This window comes from Bactrocera dorsalis, unplaced genomic scaffold (genome assembly GCF_023373825.1).
Source record: "Bactrocera dorsalis isolate Fly_Bdor unplaced genomic scaffold, ASM2337382v1 BdCtg248, whole genome shotgun sequence".
Taxonomy (NCBI): domain Eukaryota; kingdom Metazoa; phylum Arthropoda; class Insecta; order Diptera; family Tephritidae; genus Bactrocera; species Bactrocera dorsalis.
Window position 1 is genome coordinate 6,862 of NW_026038299.1, and position 17,357 is coordinate 24,218.

Below are 17,357 nucleotides of genomic sequence, written 5' to 3' on the forward strand. Positions count from 1 at the left end.
ATCTAAGCAGCTCGCAAGTGAACATCTAATGGAAAAAAGTGTGAAATATTGAAATACATCCGCTGTTTCGGCCAATGTACGCTTTTCTTTCCCACGGTGCAGCTTTCTTCGACGATGCTTGTGAAGCTGTAGGCAGAAACAGAAGCTATATAATCGATACGCGAGTCGACTCAAGAAGAAAATAGTGAAGAAGAAAAAGCGGCGTCTTCTTCCTAAACATAATACAACAATTAAGGAGCTCAACGCAGGAATCGTAAAATTAACACTTTAATTCTTTTAGAAGAGTATAATTGCAGTATCTTTAGAATCAGATATACCGGTGTAAGTATGATGACATTTCCTGAAATATAATTTTGAAGAGTTCTGCCGAAGGTCTTTTGTGCTCCCCCCCGGCAAAAAGAATCACATAAGCCCAAGACCCTGATAAATTTCACTATCCTGCTGGATGCTATTGAAGCTGTAATCCCTATTTGGATACAAGGATCCAAAGGCCTTGATCCAGCTTCTACAGACTACTTTGTAGGCTAGAATCAGACACACTGCAGTTTCCAGCTCGCAGTTTGTACAAGAGGCGATTCCCATGTTAAACAAGTATTTCTAGAGCCACTGGGCATTGCACAATGTAAAATTCCTCACGTTGCCACAATTTGTCTCTCGTGAAGTTGGTTATGCTTTTAAGCCAAGTAAGATTGTAACAACCCTTTAGCAACCTGTTACCCGACGTAATCTCTGAGATCGCTTTAAGTGCAGTGCCAATACTTTCATTGCCGTAGTTGTATTGGAAATTTATTTATTCCCACCGTCCTGTGATTTCTGCACCAATGGCTTCCGATGCTTTCGAGCCGACAATGTACCACTTAATAACAATATCCCTTAGTAGAGTAGAGGGCAACTTTAAACCTCTTTTTGAAGTTTACCCTTTTGGTAATGCTGTCCCTCGAGAGAAGAGTTAGTAGTGTCTCTTAAAGCTTCAGTTTCAGTGCTACCGAAATCTGCGATGCTTTTAATGCCACTAGAACTCATTCACCTCATAACCTTTTGCTTGCAGCCCCAGGATTTACCGGTGATACCCAGTCATATTTAACTCTCTGCCGCCAAGAGTTAAGATCTTTAGGGTTGAAAAGGAGCTTCTCTTGGCCATTTCTACGGGTTGATGTTTGGTCCAACCGTACTGGCAACCCTTGAATCTAATATTCAAGAACTTCAACCACGCCTAGGCTCCATAATAACGAGGACAATACACCACGCTGAGGATAATCTCTTGACGTACCCAGACAGATCTTAGTTTCCCTTACAGTGGTTTCAGCTTCTATCCATCTGCGTATAGGTGCTACCACATTCCTCTTCTTTACAACTTGTGTTATACATACTTTCGTGAGAACCTTTTTCAAAAGCAGCTTCGTTGTTTATGAAGGCATATATCATCTCACAGAAACAGAAACTTAAGAACCATGGACTTTTGAAAACTGTGAGTCAGTTTGATGGTAAAGAATATCTGTACTAACTTTTTTGATTGAAGTGGATAGCCAACGATTATTGATTCCGAGCTTCAAAAGACATATTTCGATTTTCCACAGAACTTATTGAAGCTCTCGAAGTTCTATATTATGTTTTAAGGGTTTCATTACCCATCCCCTGAAAAGTAGTTGAAATGTAAACTCTTTCAAGGTTAAACTTTGTGGCCAACATCGGCCATCGTGGGAATACCACACACGCAATGAATGATTATTATCAGCGCCGGTAAACATTTTAGCAATTGAGATCACGTAAAAAATCGGCGACTAGCTAAATGCTAACATTTTCACCGTCGCCCGACAGCAAACGGCGCAGCCGAACGGCCGATCTTTTAATTCGGAGAAAAACCGCAATTGGACGCCAAGCTTTGAATGCAATACGCTTATGGGTTTTTCCATACGCATCTAGCATAACCGGCTAAGCCAAAACCTTCCATATTCGGTTTGTAGAACAAATTGAACGGCGTGCGCGCATGCGCAATTAATATGCCGTTGGCGCAGCACTTTTTATAGATTTTCTCATTTAATGGGTGTTGAATGCAAATTTCATGAAATATTAAATTGTTATTGTTGTTGTGTTTTAAAGCGTTGATTTTGTGTACTGTTTATTTTATTTTATTTATTTTTTTTTTTTTAATTTTAGTATTTTTTGTTATTACTCGTAAAACATTTGCGACTGCGCACCGCCGCTGCATAACAATTAGCACCGCCGAAATGGCTTAGAACGTGCGGTAGTGACTTTCAACCGAAATCGACGCTTAGTTCACTAGAGTACTGGGTTTTGTGAGGGGAGTCACCCCGGCTCACTTTTTGCCGAAAATTACAACGCATTTGCTCAATGAATTTGAATGATTACTGGTTTGGCGGGACAAAAAATTCTAACTTATCGACTGGATCACTGGCTGACGTGACGTAGATCAGCGCAAATTACAAGTTTTACATTTTTTTTACATTGGCTTCACATTTGGCAATAATAGAATTAGAATTTTTTATTGTATTTTATTATCTATTTTTCTAAGAGCATTCTACACGCGCGATACGCTGCCGGCCGGAAATATTGCCGGTGGTGTGGTTGAAGGTTGGCATACGCCCTCGCTAAACCTTCGCCGATGGGTGTGGAAAATAACCGATTCCTCATTCCAGTGATTAAAAATAGTCGCTTGTAATTAGAGTTGCTGCGCAGTTTGGTTAGAAGTTGAATCCCAACACATTCAACAACCGGCGGGATGACATCACAATGGGCGTTGCGTCGCATTTGCGTTGCCGTAGGAAGTTGGCTTATGCAGGCGCTCAACAGGTGGCATTTTATTAGAGAAAACGCCAACCACTTTACGGCTTAACAATTTAAAATACGATACAAGAGTTCTTTTTCATACCAGAAAGACTTCGAGACCCGCGGAGCCTTCATCTATTTTGAGATCTGATCAAAATTGTTTAAATATTTCAGTAATTCTGGAGTGTAGACTGTGTAGAGTTTTTCACTAGAACTTTTGTTGTAAAGCAAAATAATATCAAAAGACTAAAGCGCCTAGATAAACAGTATAGACAGTACAGTATATTATACAGAATAGTTATAACATAATTTCGTATTTTCTGGGTGAAAGTAAGATAAGCGAAGACGAGAGATCTGCGCTTAAGCACGAAGAGTCTCTTGAAGAATTGTTCTCATTCTATTCTGCGTACAAATTACACATTAATATGAAAGGATGAACCAACTGCTCTTTTAAGCAAAAAATATTGCGACTGCTTTTATAGTTTTACAGTTCACAACTACAATTAACCTTATCTCTAACTTTTTCCTACTGGGAAACTACTTCTTCCGTACAGTTTGCGGTAAAAGAATACCGCTATTCCTCTCAAACACTTACTAACCGGATTATACTTATTTAGATATAAATTTAAGGCGATGTCGACGACTCACTACCACGTTTCTTTAGTGAAATTAGTAACACACAAAAGAGATTTAAAAATAACGCGAGCGACGAGGTTACGGCAAGAATGTGCTGATGATGACATCACGTTACCCGCGGTCGCAGAACTCACAGCTGATGCAAAAGTCACGATCAATTTGTAATATCATAAAGTGGGCGGCTGGGGTATGTGTGAAAATGTCACCACTCTGAAAGCTGACGTTTTATAACTGTACGAACGACCTACGAACGAGTTGTACCGGTAATGTTGTCTGAACGGAGCTTTCGTTTTACTTTCATTTTGTTTATGCGGTGAATGAGAGCCGGTTGTGCGTAAAATGTCATATTTTAGATCAAACTTTTGACTCCATTCCAGTTTAATTTACTAACTTTGAGTGTGGATATTAATTAATTTTAGAAAACAAGTCGATGAGCAAGGAAATTGAGGACTTTTAAGGCAAATCAAGAATTTATTTCTTACAGAGTCGGCTTCTTTTTTGAGGTGCTGGGCACTATCGATGGATCCATAACTTTAAAATTGTTGATTGTGAATGTCACCTGGTGTTTTATTGCCAAGTTTTTATTGGAGTCTTATTTTTACCCTTATTTTTACCTCATGTATCGCACGTTGAGTCACACGTCAAAGTTCAGTGAACCTTTTCAACCAATATGTCATACATATGTATATGTATCGTGAAGGTTACTCGTAGGTTTGTCAGGTCCCATCCTCATTATTGACCATAATGCGTATATGGGACATATCAGTTGGCTCTACATCATATCTCTGAAGGAAAGTAAGGCTAAGCTGTTTATACCTTCCCATTTTCGTTCGAGGGGCTTGTCTTTTTGGGTGTGACATTAATTATACATTTCTTTTTATTTCATCTTCGATTTGTAACATTAAAACCGCGAGTCTTCTAAAATAACAGAGTATGATCATATTGTTCACGTAAAAGATGTTTTGTAACGTCTGAAACCAATGAAAATAGACATCAAGATTAAGATGACGAGACGAGTGAGTGACGAGATCTTGGTGACTTGCTCTCCGCTCGTCCGTCCATCAGTTTGCCTGTCCGTCTCTCCGTACAAGAGCTAACTTTAGTAAAAATTAAGATAACTCGATGGAACTTGACTCTCAATTAACTTGCTGAGATACGGAATTCGGATGGATATAAAACGATTAAATTCAAGTTTTCTGGAAAAACTTTTTAATTGACAGGAAAATTTCCAAGTCTACTCTGATAGTAGTGAGTTCACTTACTGTACGCTTAAGACTAGTGAAACGATGTCTAGGCTCCTTATCTGTAGCATCGAGCTACATATATTATGTTTAGACTGAATATAGCGGTATTGCAGGAAACAGTAAAGTTGATGAGCTTGCTACAAAGCCAGGTACAACCTCAATCTCAATGAGAACGGACGGAAGCTCTATTGGCTTCTAGCGGTTCACTAGTGGATTGTTGGGTCTCAGCCATCCCAAAATTAATCGTTGATCAACTGCCAGCAGCTGTTCAATTGTAGGACCTTCTGGCACAGGGTAAATCGTAAGAGGACTAGGGAACTCTTTGCTCGCTGCAAGGGTTACCTTTCAATGGTTGTAAGAGTTCTAACTGGGCACGAACCGATCGGAATTCATGCAGTAAGATTGAATATCTTAACGGTTGCCAGCTATATCAGCTGTAGGGAAAAATATAAGGTAGAATTATCTCTACACTATCTCCCCGAATGTCCCTCTTTTGCCAGTTCAAGCCAAAAACACTTCGGATCTCATATTTTAAGACATCCAGTTGATATGGCAAAAATACTTGTAGACATAAAACACTTAAGCAGATTTGTGCTAGGTGCAGAGCATTTTTATCAGTAGCTGTGATCCAACTACAAGTCTTTCCGATCTAAATGAGGTTAGATCTCCGAAATAACAGCACTTAAACCAGCTGTTGTGGGAATTGGACAGAAATCCCGACATATCTTAAATGTGTCCAGCGTGCAATGAGTCTCCTTATGACACTGGTCACCTCTTTGCATGCCCTACTAACCCTACTCATATGACACCTTTCTCCCTTTCATCCGATCCCGTCTAAATAGCATGTTTCTGAGGCTTTCCGTTGGATAACCTCGACGGCAACTTATCTAATCCTTACCATCCTAACGTATATCCGTTACAACCAACATCCAACTACAGGAGTTTTTTTCGTTTGGCTTCTTAAAGGACGTAACAGACTAAGTGAGATCCCTCATCATGCTGAGGGATCAGCCAGCTTACTTAACCTATTGTTCAGGTCAACGGTACTATCTTCAAACAAACTATTCAGTTCGAACTACTTCGCTGCAATTGAAGTTAACATTTTTTTCTTGTTACGTATAATGTTTCGGTCCATAACAAATTTGCACCGTCTGAACTTAGCCTTTACTTACATTAATTTTGAAACATTCAACTTCGTGTAATTTACCTCAGAAACCATAAAAGAATGTATTTTATATTTAAAATATGTTAAATGCGCTTAATTGTTTTACAGTTAAATGTGCCGTTATTTTTATTATCCACTAAACTAAACAAGGCCGCAACAACGCAAATTAATGAATCACTTGTTGTTCTTAAAAATAATTATATTTATAAGCGTATGTATGTGTATATGCTCAGTATTTCACACCAATTCGGCGCAGCTTATGTAATGCAAGAATGTACAACAACAAAACCACAAAAATTTTAAATTTAATGCATTCAAACAAAACATTGTGCTCTTTCAGCCTTTTTAAGTTACTATTCTCGCGCCGGGAAGCACCCGCCGAACAACTGCTGTCAATATTCCAGGCATTGTTGTTCTTTGTGACACTTGTTGTAGTTGTTTGTACACTGCTGCCTGTACATTCAGCGCTATTGGAGCGTCCTGTTTTACTCCGTTTAAGATGAAAGCTGCAGCGCTCGTTTTTTACAGATGCCCGAGCAGAAAGGGTATATGTATGTATAGTATTTCAATGTGTCGTCATTATACCCTGAACAAGGTATATCAAGTTTGCCTCGAAGTTTGTGACAGTTAAAGGGAAACGTCGAAGATCCTTAAAAGTGTATTTCAGAATTAGCAGCGTGATGACCTGAGTCGATTTAGTCATGTCTGCCTGTCAGTTTAGATGCATACTAAGGGACTAGCAGATTTTTAAGATATTGATCTGAAATTTTGCACGTTTACTTCCTTTTCTTTTCTCCAAGAAACTGCTCCTCAAGAACCTGTTCAATTGGAATCACCGATATTAGGCCGATCCATTCCCACGACAGTCGCGTCTAAGTAACCGCAACGGAGCTGGGTTTTTATCCAACCAAGGACTGTCAACTCGACACCATTCCTAGAAATAACTTCAAGAATGTTTTCTGCCGCATTTGACCAGATATATTAGGTTGTCAAAAATCTCCCTTCCGCCTTTTTGTTTTTAGAATTTCGCGGCTATGTATAAAGCGTTACAGAGCTTGTATCTGGCAATATTGCGTCCAACAGTTATAAACGTGTAAACATGGTGTTCACTAACGCCGAAATTCGCGCTACTTTAAAGTTTTCCTTCGTTAAAGGCAAATCCGCTAGAGATCCATAAGATTAATGTTGTTTTGGGGGATGGTACTCTATCACTTCGAACTGCGGACGAGTGGTTTCGACGATTCAGAGCAGGTGAAAACGACACCATGGATAAGCCACCCGGCGGAAGACCTGTGACGACGAATACCGATCAAATCATAGAAAACATAGTGTTAGACCGGCATGTGGCATCTCGTGACATCGCCCAGAAGATGGAAGATAGTCACCAAACCATTTTAAACCATCTACAGAAACCTGGATACACAGAAAATCTTGAGAACACAACAACGACGGACCACGTAGAAGACGGCCATCAACATCAACTGGTGATCAACACATCAATAAAATAAAAGAATTGGTGCTAAAGAATCGGCGATCTTACAGATATCGCTGGAATATCAGCAGGATCAATGAAACCCGTTTTTAAAGCTCATTTGGGCCAAATAAGAGTGAAGGCACGATTGGTTCCAAAATCTCTAATTTTTTTTTTGAAACACAGCGTCACATTAACAATGGTTTCCGATTACCGGGATGCCATGAAACATTTTATTACTGGCGATGAGTCTTGGTTCTATGCTTACGACCCGGAAGCAGGGGATCAACCGTCCGAATAACATAGCAAAGGTGCGCCGAAGCCGAAATTTTAAAAGTATGAACAAAAGCTTACTATTTTTTGCTCATAGTGGACAAGATTTCTAAAATTATGCGGCAAGTGGAAAGAGTTCGGTTACACCCGAACTCAGCCTTTCCTTACTTGTTTCTTAATTTTACTTTTATCTCATCGCGCTTTAATTAATTTATTGACTCGCCACAGTTGAATGAAAGCAACCACACACTGTTTGCCTCATTGATTTGTTGTCGAATTAATTTCGGATTGCTGCTCCCACTCTGAGATTACGCACATAGCTCTCCCAGCCCGCGGCAGCATCTTCTGCGGCGTCTGCTTGCACATTTGACGGCTTTGCGCATTGTTGTTGTGTTCATTGGAATCAACACGATTAAGTATCGGCAATTAAATTTCGTGGATTTTAAACACAATTACGCATTTGCTCAAAAAAGTATGCGCTTTTGACGAAAATAAGTAGAATTTCAAGAAAGTTCAACGCAACTTAAAGTCATTAGTTGGTGACTGTCACTTGGGCGTTGTTGTCTTCACGGTGTGTGCAATGTTGGCGCTGGTCTGCCGGCCGGCAAGTTGTTTGGCCTTTATTATTTGCACTAAAATCTTTTAAGTCTTCGGAAAGTTTTGCTCTTTATTGTTGGCAAAATATAACGGACCATAAATAACTTCAAGCAATAAAGCTGTCATTTGTCATATTTGACAATTGAATGGAAAATTGTAGGTGATTCAATGATTTGGGCATTGAGGTGCGCCGAATGTGGCATGTGTATAAATAAGACATACTTATATGTATGTATGTATGTACATATATACAAATTAATATATGTACTTGTACGTAAATACAAACATATAGCTACTCCCTGGCAGGTCTCATATGGTGATTAGCCTAACCTCCTCTCTGCTTGAGAAATAACCAAGTAGTCACACAGTTTTTGATCCTTTTGACATAATTGTTGAGAGGTAGGGCTTTTTGGTCTCCTTGGCGCATTTTATGGGCTTTAGTATTGCTTTGCAATTTTCCATAACTATAGAAAAGAAGAGAAGGGCAGGTTAGGTTAGTTTAAAAGGTCGTTCCTAACAGAGATCCTCTTGATCAGCTAAGAACGCCGAACCGTTTTGGTACTTAAAAGCTCCTATATATTGGATCTAAGACCATTGCAAATCGAGGACATACTTTAAGCCCACCAGAAATTTGTTGAGTCGGCTAATGTTTCGGATTTGCCGAGATTTTTTAGCCTCTAACGTGCAAAGGCTGGACAATGGAGGAGAAACTGCGTGATCTTCTAAGCATTTCGTGCAGTCTGCTCATTTCCGAACACAACTTTTGAGTAAACTAAAATGGTTGCAACAATCGGTCACTGCAGACTGTGCTGTAATATACCCAAAATGGGAATTTGGTGGACGTGAAACGATCAGTTCTGTGACTCCGGATAGCTGAGCGTCTACTTCTTCAGAGCCGAGCAATTGTCATGGGAAGAAGCAAAAACATCGGGACATCTATTAGTCAAAGCGCGTTGTTAGGTTGCTTTAATGGGCTTGGATTAATGGAGGCGATGTAAGTGATAGAATCGTACAGACTTACCGATCTTAACGGGGTTGAATCTCCGAAATAACAGCCCTTGACCGAAATAATTACACTTTGTTTTGGATACTGTAACATGTTACACTCCTACTTATATAGAATAGACCCTGACATATGAAATATATGCGCAGTGTGCAATAAATCCCCGCATGACCCTAGCCACCTCTTTGCATGCCCTGTAAACCCTACTCATCTGACACCCTTCTTCCTTTGGCCCGACCCCGTCGAAACGTCACGTTTCCTGGGCCTCCCGTTGGATGACATCGACGATAACTCATCTAATCCTTGCCGTCTTAACAGGGATTAACAACAACAGCATAAAATCGTATAATAAAGCGAAAGATAACAGGCTTTGTATCGAAGACAGGTATATTGAAGCATAAGCCGGTAACAAAGCTTCCGCCAGAACGTCTTGAGGAAAAAAACAATTTTTCCCCCCATCGTTCTCTGATTTTTTTTTGCGGCTATTTAAAGTATAAACCGTTATTTTCCACTAAAAATTTTGTGGGTGGAAAATACCGTTAATGTAAACAAAACGATTTACAAAACGATGGGGGTTGTCAAAAATGGGATATATATGAGTTTTGTAATAAATCACAAGTAGTTTTGAAGGTTATAGTGAACACGGACTTTGAAAAGTACTTTGAGAGACCCGCAACTAGTATTACCCTTTATCGTCAAAAGGGTGCTCAATAATGTGCATAAGGTGAATAAAATTACACAATCCATATTTAATATTAATATTTTTTTACCTTGAAACACTAACCGCTCCCTCAATTTCCACGACAGTCGACTATATGAAAAATAAAATTTGAAGTGAGGGTGGTCATATTCACGACAGTCGGTTCTACGTAACCAGAACGCAGGGGTATTTTTATTTGGTCGAGAATTTCCAACTTAGCAGCATTCTACAACAACAACAAACAATAGCTTATGACGCCATACCTACCGCTACCTCTCTTTCTACACTCTAATTCAATCAATGTATGGCTTTTTATATAGAAAATCAATTAAATATAAAAAAAAATGTAATTTATTTTGCAAGCTTTGTTAATTAATTACATCATGACCACAGATTCGTGCTGTGATTGGGGGAAGATATACTTTTTTTCTATTTATACATAAGTACTCGTAGACACACGAAGATTTTTGTTGCGGCAAGTCGTAAATTAACATAATAGACATTTGAGTACGAGAACATGTTAGGGTTTTCAGTTTATATTTTGACTTTTGAAATTTTTTTGTTTTAAGTAGTCTTCTTTACTGGCGTAGACACTGCTTACGCGATTATAGCCGAGTTAACAACAGGGCTCCAGCCGTTTTATCTCTTCGCTATTTAACGTCAATTCGAAATAGCAAGTGCAGCCAGGTCTTTCTCCATCTGATCTCTCCCACGGAGTGGAGACCATCCGGACAACATGACCTAGCCGGCGCATCCGCTGTCTCTTGATAAGCCTAAAACGGAAAAACTGTGCTTCGCTTTGCAAACAATATATGTACATATATTTTAAATACTTAAAAAAATCGAAACAAAGTCTTAAAATGTATAAGCTATCACTTTAGATCTACGATTCACTAACTATATTAGTTAACATTTTTTTTTTTTTAATAAATATCACAAAAAAAAATTATTCAGCTAGATTTGTGCGATTTTTTGTACGTCTATTGATAAAATACTCCACAGCCACAGAGATAAAGTAAATACCGCTAGCCGCGATATAGTAAAATGCGTACACAGTATACTGGCCACGCGTGTCCAAAGATAGCCCAGAGTTTGAAACAACAATTATTGTTAGTAGCGTTTGAAATGCAAGCGCAATAAAAGTGTTTACACCGAATACCAAGCCAAAACTTTCCTCTTCGAGATAACGTGCCACTTCAGCGCTGAATATGAAAAAAAAGAAAACAAATAAAAATTGATGTATGTTGTGGTTAAATTATTAAAAGAACATATGTAATATGTTCATTATATACATATGCTTTTAGATATTAGTAACTCACCTCGCTACAGTTATGCTAAAGGCATAAAGCGCTCCAAAGAGTATATAGGCAGCGTAAGAGACGTAAATGTTCGACGTCCAACAACAAAGTAACACTGCACCACCCTCCATAGCGGCAAAAGTGGACAAAACCAATAAACTTTGTAGTGGCTTCAATCGCCCAGCATGTATGTAACCAGCTGCCAAAGCCATTAGCGCCGCTAATAATGTTAATATGGCATCTACTGCACCATTCCAAGCAATCTCCTTATTCGGCTCAATTTCAATCCATAACACTTGAATATATGTAAGGATTTGCAAGTAACCACACAAACTGATCGCATACCACATACTCCATTGTACCACCTTCAAATTGCTGTAGGCATTATAGAAATGTGACCAGAGCAACTTAAAAGGTGCTAACGGTATTATATTTTCTGTATTCTGACTACTAATTGATTTAGCATCTTGCAATTCCGTAGATGATGAATTAACACCTGCTGCTGGTTCTATACTATCAAAATAATTCTTCCGATGGAAATATAAACTTCTATCCACTTTTGGCAATACGAAAGCCCACAAGGTCCCAAAGATTTGAGCTATGAAAAGGCACACATTTAAGGTATAAGCTTCATTTTATCGTATCATCATTGTATACTTACTGCTAAAGGTTATGTAATTTAACGATTTGTAATCCATAAGCTTCAAATTGACTAGCAGCTGTGCGGAAAAGCCTGCCACTAGTTTACCCAGAAACATGGCTGCACGTGTATGGGCACTGACCTTGGGGTAGTATTCCTTATCCACTTTAGCGTAGATGTATGTGTAATATGCCACTTCGGAGGCCATGTAAAGGCCGTACAAAAATTCAATTATTTGCAGAGCCGTTAGTGACGTGGTCCAGATCAACATAGCGAACACTGTTGTACCGCAAGCACCCATCATAATAATCAAGGGTTTGTACCTATGTATATGGAAAAGTAACAAATAAAAAATTACAATATGTTTTTAATTTTACATGTATCATGTACATATAAGTGACGTGAACAAAAAGCAATTAACATACATACATACATATAATAAAATGAACCTACATGTACATATTTAAGTAGATGATGCAGCTATGTAAGTACAATACAAAATATGTATATGTATGTATATATGTATGTATGTATAAAAATGTGTCGTCATAAATCAATTTATTAAGTAAATAGTAATAAAATTTAGTTTTTTTCCAAATGAGATAAAGAGATTTGTCGCATTGTTTTTATTCAACTAATGAGTTAAATTACTGCCAATGAAACATTTTACTACCTTGTTAGGTAGTAGATAACTTTGTTCGTTGATATTTACATACAAGCACATGGTCTCTAATCAAACTTTAAATATTGAACAAATTGCATAAACTGTATGATGTCCGTTCATCAACAAAATAACAAAAAATGAAGCCACTTTTCAAAAAATTGCAATACAAGGAGTTAACATTGATCGGCCAGTTTGTAGGCAGATAAATGCTATAGTGCTTCTAGCAGCTTTTTTGGGGGAAAGACCGTGTGTAAAATTTCAGGTCACCCCAACAGACGGACATGGTAAAATCGACTCAGTTCGTAATGCTGAGTGATGCATACATATGTATATTTCATATATATATCTCAGACGGTTTCTTGTGTATGTCATATACCTCGGATATTAAACATGTTCGAATTGTAAAAAGAAAAAAAAAACGCAGCAAAATAAAATAAAAAAAAAAAAACGAAAAGTCATACAAAACCGAATGTATGCGGCATTACATTGTTAACGTTGCATAATTTTTCGTTATTTTACTATGAATATGAAGTATATTTGTACATAGCACTCTTATTAAAAAATCAATTGCCAAACGCTTAAACAGCAATTCATACAGACAAGTGTATGCCTTTCAAAACTTAAATTAAACACTTTTCAGTTTTTCCACATATGTGTGTACATTTTTAACTTACCTCAAAAAATCAGTGACTATAAACATTAGCACAAGTGTCGCCAGATAAGAATACGTCGCCACCGGGTACACTTTACGGCTGAGCTAGATGTAGAATTGAGAAAAAAGATATATTTTTATTATAATGACGTGAATGTTGAATTATAGTAAGAACATTAACTACCTCATCCTGGGTTATATTTGGTCTGCTGCTCAGCAAATATTCCGTTACGTATGGCTCTGAAGGACGAATTTCGTGTACAAAACCGCAAATGCATAATAAGCATGATATTTTCAACCATTCTTTCATAATTGCTTGTGGTGGATATGAGACAATCAGAAGATCGTCGTCGTTCACTTATTAAAATATGCGTGTGACTGTGTGGCGAGCGACAACGTGCACCTTTGATTCTTTGAGCCAAAGTGAATGCAGCCGTTTGACGACCATTTACGTCAAGAGTTGAATGTGAAATGTCACATTGCCTGTTTTGTAATTTATCAACTAAATGCGACAATCATTTTAACCATACATTTTAACAGATTCACATACATATATTAAGTACTTGTCACTTGATAACTTCTCAAGTTTGCTTGGTAATAGTTGGCCAACTGTCTGATTGACTAAAATACAATCCCCAGCCTCATTCAGTTATTGCAATAAATTTTGTATGTGAAATTGTTTATAGAATAAATAAGGTAATAATTTAACTTAATCTATACGCTGTTAGACCGCAGTGAACTTTTCTTCGATGAAATGAATTAGATAACCGGCGCGACTGTCGCGGGGTTTCTCCATTGTGCCTCTACAATGGCAAATAGCTTTAGGTAAAGTTTAGAATCAAATCTTCTAAATGCATGGTCAACATAGATTTGAGCTGATAGAGGAGGTTCTCGGGATCAGGAAAATATGCTGCAGCAAAATTATTTTGCTTTCTACATTTGTATTTAAGTTCATTAATTTAAGTACGTAAATTTTCGCCTTAGTTTGAATTTTACTCTTACACTTTGCACTTTTCTTAAATTAATACTTTATAATTATTTCTATATTTAAGATTTGTATATCTATTTAACATACGATTTTATATAACTACATATATGCAGTTATTTAACTTTTTGTTCCATTCAATTTATCACACAATAACAAAACGTCTGCAACCTAACAAAAACTAAGTGTTACCATATCTTCATATTTTAAAAACGAACCAATGGAAGTAAAGAAGTAATATTGGACCTCGAATACCGGAAACAAATACCCAAATTATTACTTTTCCGCTAAGGACTTGTTTTCAGGCATGTCATGTTGCGAGACTCCCCATTTTCCTTAATTTTTCTCTTAAATTGCAAGTAACTGACAAAATCAGTGCGAAATTTTTCAGAAGCACTCGGATATTATTGAACTTCGTTCAACTAAAGTTTTTTATATATTCTAAAAATTCGAAATAATTTTGTTTAACCAGCTTCTCAAAACAAACCTATTAAAAAAGGGAACATTACCAAACGAAGAAGTCTTGGTTAAGTTAACCAGAACTTAACTGGCATATGGCTAGTAACCATACCTTTAGGAAAGAGTCTTAATACGCAATATTGACGAATGGTTTATAGTCTCTCTTTAAATTTTGTTTTCTTCCAAGCAAAACATTCATTTCTTCGGTTTCCATGTGATGTTTTGTTGCAAAAGATGAAGAAAATTAAACAAATAGTAAAGCAAAAGCCTATTTTAAAATCCTTCTTTAAAAAGATAGTAAAAACTCGGGCGGATAAATACTTGACAGCAGTCATTCGGAAAATATCAAATTTCAAAAAACTTGATTTCAATGTGTGATAGTCGCTTTAATAAGTTTTTACGTCTGAACTCAGATATTTTTGAATATTTGTCTGATTCTACGGATATTTTCACTGCTTAGAATAAGCAACCCTGAGTTGTATGTATTCAGCACATATTCAGCTGGATCACAGCTGAGAAAAGTAACCCGCAGTGCTGCTTCCTTATAAGTGAGGAACGGCGAATTGGTTATTTCCCTATGTAAACGTTTTACGAGTTTGCACTAAAATTTTTTATAGCCGCGTTCAAAAACAAAAAATATAAATAAATAAAATTTATATAAGAATAGTAATATAATAAAATTTAAAAGCAGACAATTAAGTTAAGCAGATTTTACATATAACAAGTTCCTTAATTTAGAAGAAACGATTTGAGGGAAAAACTCGAAGCGTGCAACACTGTTTTGTTATTGTTTATGTTTTTAGATTAATTGCTGCACGTCGCACGTTGTTTTTTGTATCTTATATTAAGTTTTAATTAAAATTATAGTAAAAAAATAAATAAAGTAAAATGGAGAATCAAGAAACAATATCATATGCAGCCATGCTCAAAGACATCGTAAATTTTATGAATCCTCAGGAGAGAGAGGATCTGATATCAATATCGCTTACACATGTGCTCTGTATGTTTACGAAACAGTAAAAATATTTTTATTTCTCCTAAATTTGAACTCCTTTTCGCTTCAGCTTTGAGTGGTTCAATTGAAGGTAAAAAGGCAATATTGCAACATGATGAAGTACTGGTGGCTGTCTTTAACCTCGTTAACCACAAATTTAATGAAATAGCCAAATATGCTGCATTAACGCTCATTAACCTAACTGCAGAAGAAGAAGACGCCCTAAAGGTGTTTGAAATCGCCAAATCACTAAATCCGGTATGAAAGTAAATAATATTTAATTATTTAAAAAATATATGCTAATCTAATTTAAAACAATCTCAACAGGCTTTCCCTTTGATAGCAACTGCAATTAAGGAAGTAGTCGATGAGAATTCAAAGACAGCCGATCCCTGGACAATGGTGCTAAGCAATTTAACACGTAGTGAGAAACTAGTTGAAGACATAATTGTTGAATTGGAAAAGGACAGCACAACGGTACCTAAATTACTTGAAGCTTTTACAAAACTGGATTATAACAAACAAAATATGAAACTGCATTATTTGGGTAAGCGCGAACACAATGTCAAAACAGAAATGTAAATTACGAAATAAGTTATATTTATAGCTGCTATATTTTGTAATTTGACACAAACTGCTAGAGGTCGCGAAATTGCTTGTGAAGACAAATATAATTTCCTCGAAAAGATATTACCGTTCGCTTCGTATGAAGAAAATATTGTTCGTCGTGGCGGCACAATAGGTATTTTAAAAAATATTTGCTTCGATCCGGTCTACCATAATATTATTTTAAACGAAAAGGACGACATACTGCATGCGATATTATATCCACTGTGCGGACCTGAAGAGTTCACCGATGAAGAAAATGATAAACTACCTCTGGAACTACAAGTAAGTGAAGTCTATAAGGCTTATTTGATAAGTATAATAAACAAAAATATTTCTATTTACACTTGTAGTATTTACCTGAAACGAAAACACGTGAGGAAGATCCTGATTTGCGCAAAATGCTTTTAGAGTCACTGCTGCAGCTATGTGCAACGAAGCGTTATCGAGAAGTTTTGCGTTCTAAAGGCGTCTACGAAATACTGCGCGAATACCACAAATGGGAAGCGAAGTTTGGCAAAGATGCCGAGTGTCTTTTGGCATGTGAAAACGTCGTTGATATTTTAATCAAGTAATTATTGACTGTATAATTTTGTAAAATTTCAAATAACAATTTTTTTTCTTTTACGTTTGTAGGAAAGAGGAGGAAATCGGTTTAGATAACTATAAAGAAGTACAAGTACCCACTGATGTTGCGGAAAAATTTGTAAAAGAAGATAATGAATATATGGAGAATCTTTTATAATTTACATTAAATCGGAATGAATATAAAATATTATTATGTAACACTAAGGAATTTAAGAGTTATATAAATTTTTGTCGATAATAAAGAATAAGTACAAATAATATGTTTTGGTATTATACATGTCTCAAGTAATGTCGGCGATGCCAGGCATGATAAATAAGTTATCACGCCTTTCAACTTCGCATGTGCGTTTGTATTGTTCTAACTATTTTCATTGGTATTAAAACAGCAATAGATATTATTGAGCGACACTGTGGTAAAACAATCAACTCTTTGAGAAGCACTCCATAACATAAAATACTCCTAAAACTATGCAACCTGTACTACAAGGTTGGGTTAAGAAGTCGATCGTAACAGCGATCTCACTTGGATAGTTAAGAACGCCGATTCGATGTAGTAGCTAGTAAACTCCTATATACTGGGTCCTAAGACCAATAT

General features: G+C 36.9%; 2 protein-coding genes across 2 annotated transcripts; one reads left to right on the plus strand and one right to left on the minus strand.

Moving 5' to 3' along the window:
* Positions 1 to 10,669: 10,669 nt before the first annotated feature.
* LOC105222988 (thiamine transporter 1) lies at positions 10,670 to 14,289 on the minus strand. The gene is made up of 5 exons (XM_011200568.4): positions 13,315 to 14,289; positions 13,153 to 13,235; positions 11,836 to 12,137; positions 11,196 to 11,772; positions 10,670 to 11,078 (listed from the first exon to the last, which is right to left on the minus strand). The coding sequence occupies exons 1-5, from the start codon at positions 13,438 to 13,440 to the stop codon at positions 10,823 to 10,825; spliced, it is 1,344 nt and encodes a 447-aa protein (XP_011198870.2). The 5' UTR covers positions 13,441 to 14,289; the 3' UTR covers positions 10,670 to 10,822.
* A 1,065-nt stretch (positions 14,290 to 15,354) lies between these two features.
* On the plus strand, positions 15,355 to 17,022 carry LOC105222987 (protein HGH1 homolog). Its single transcript, XM_011200567.4, has 6 exons — positions 15,355 to 15,574; positions 15,639 to 15,826; positions 15,896 to 16,115; positions 16,176 to 16,459; positions 16,528 to 16,745; positions 16,811 to 17,022. Exons 1-6 carry the CDS (start codon positions 15,463 to 15,465, stop codon positions 16,917 to 16,919), a joined length of 1,131 nt encoding a protein of 376 aa, XP_011198869.2. The 5' UTR covers positions 15,355 to 15,462; the 3' UTR covers positions 16,920 to 17,022.
* The last annotated feature ends 335 nt before the right edge of the window (positions 17,023 to 17,357 follow it).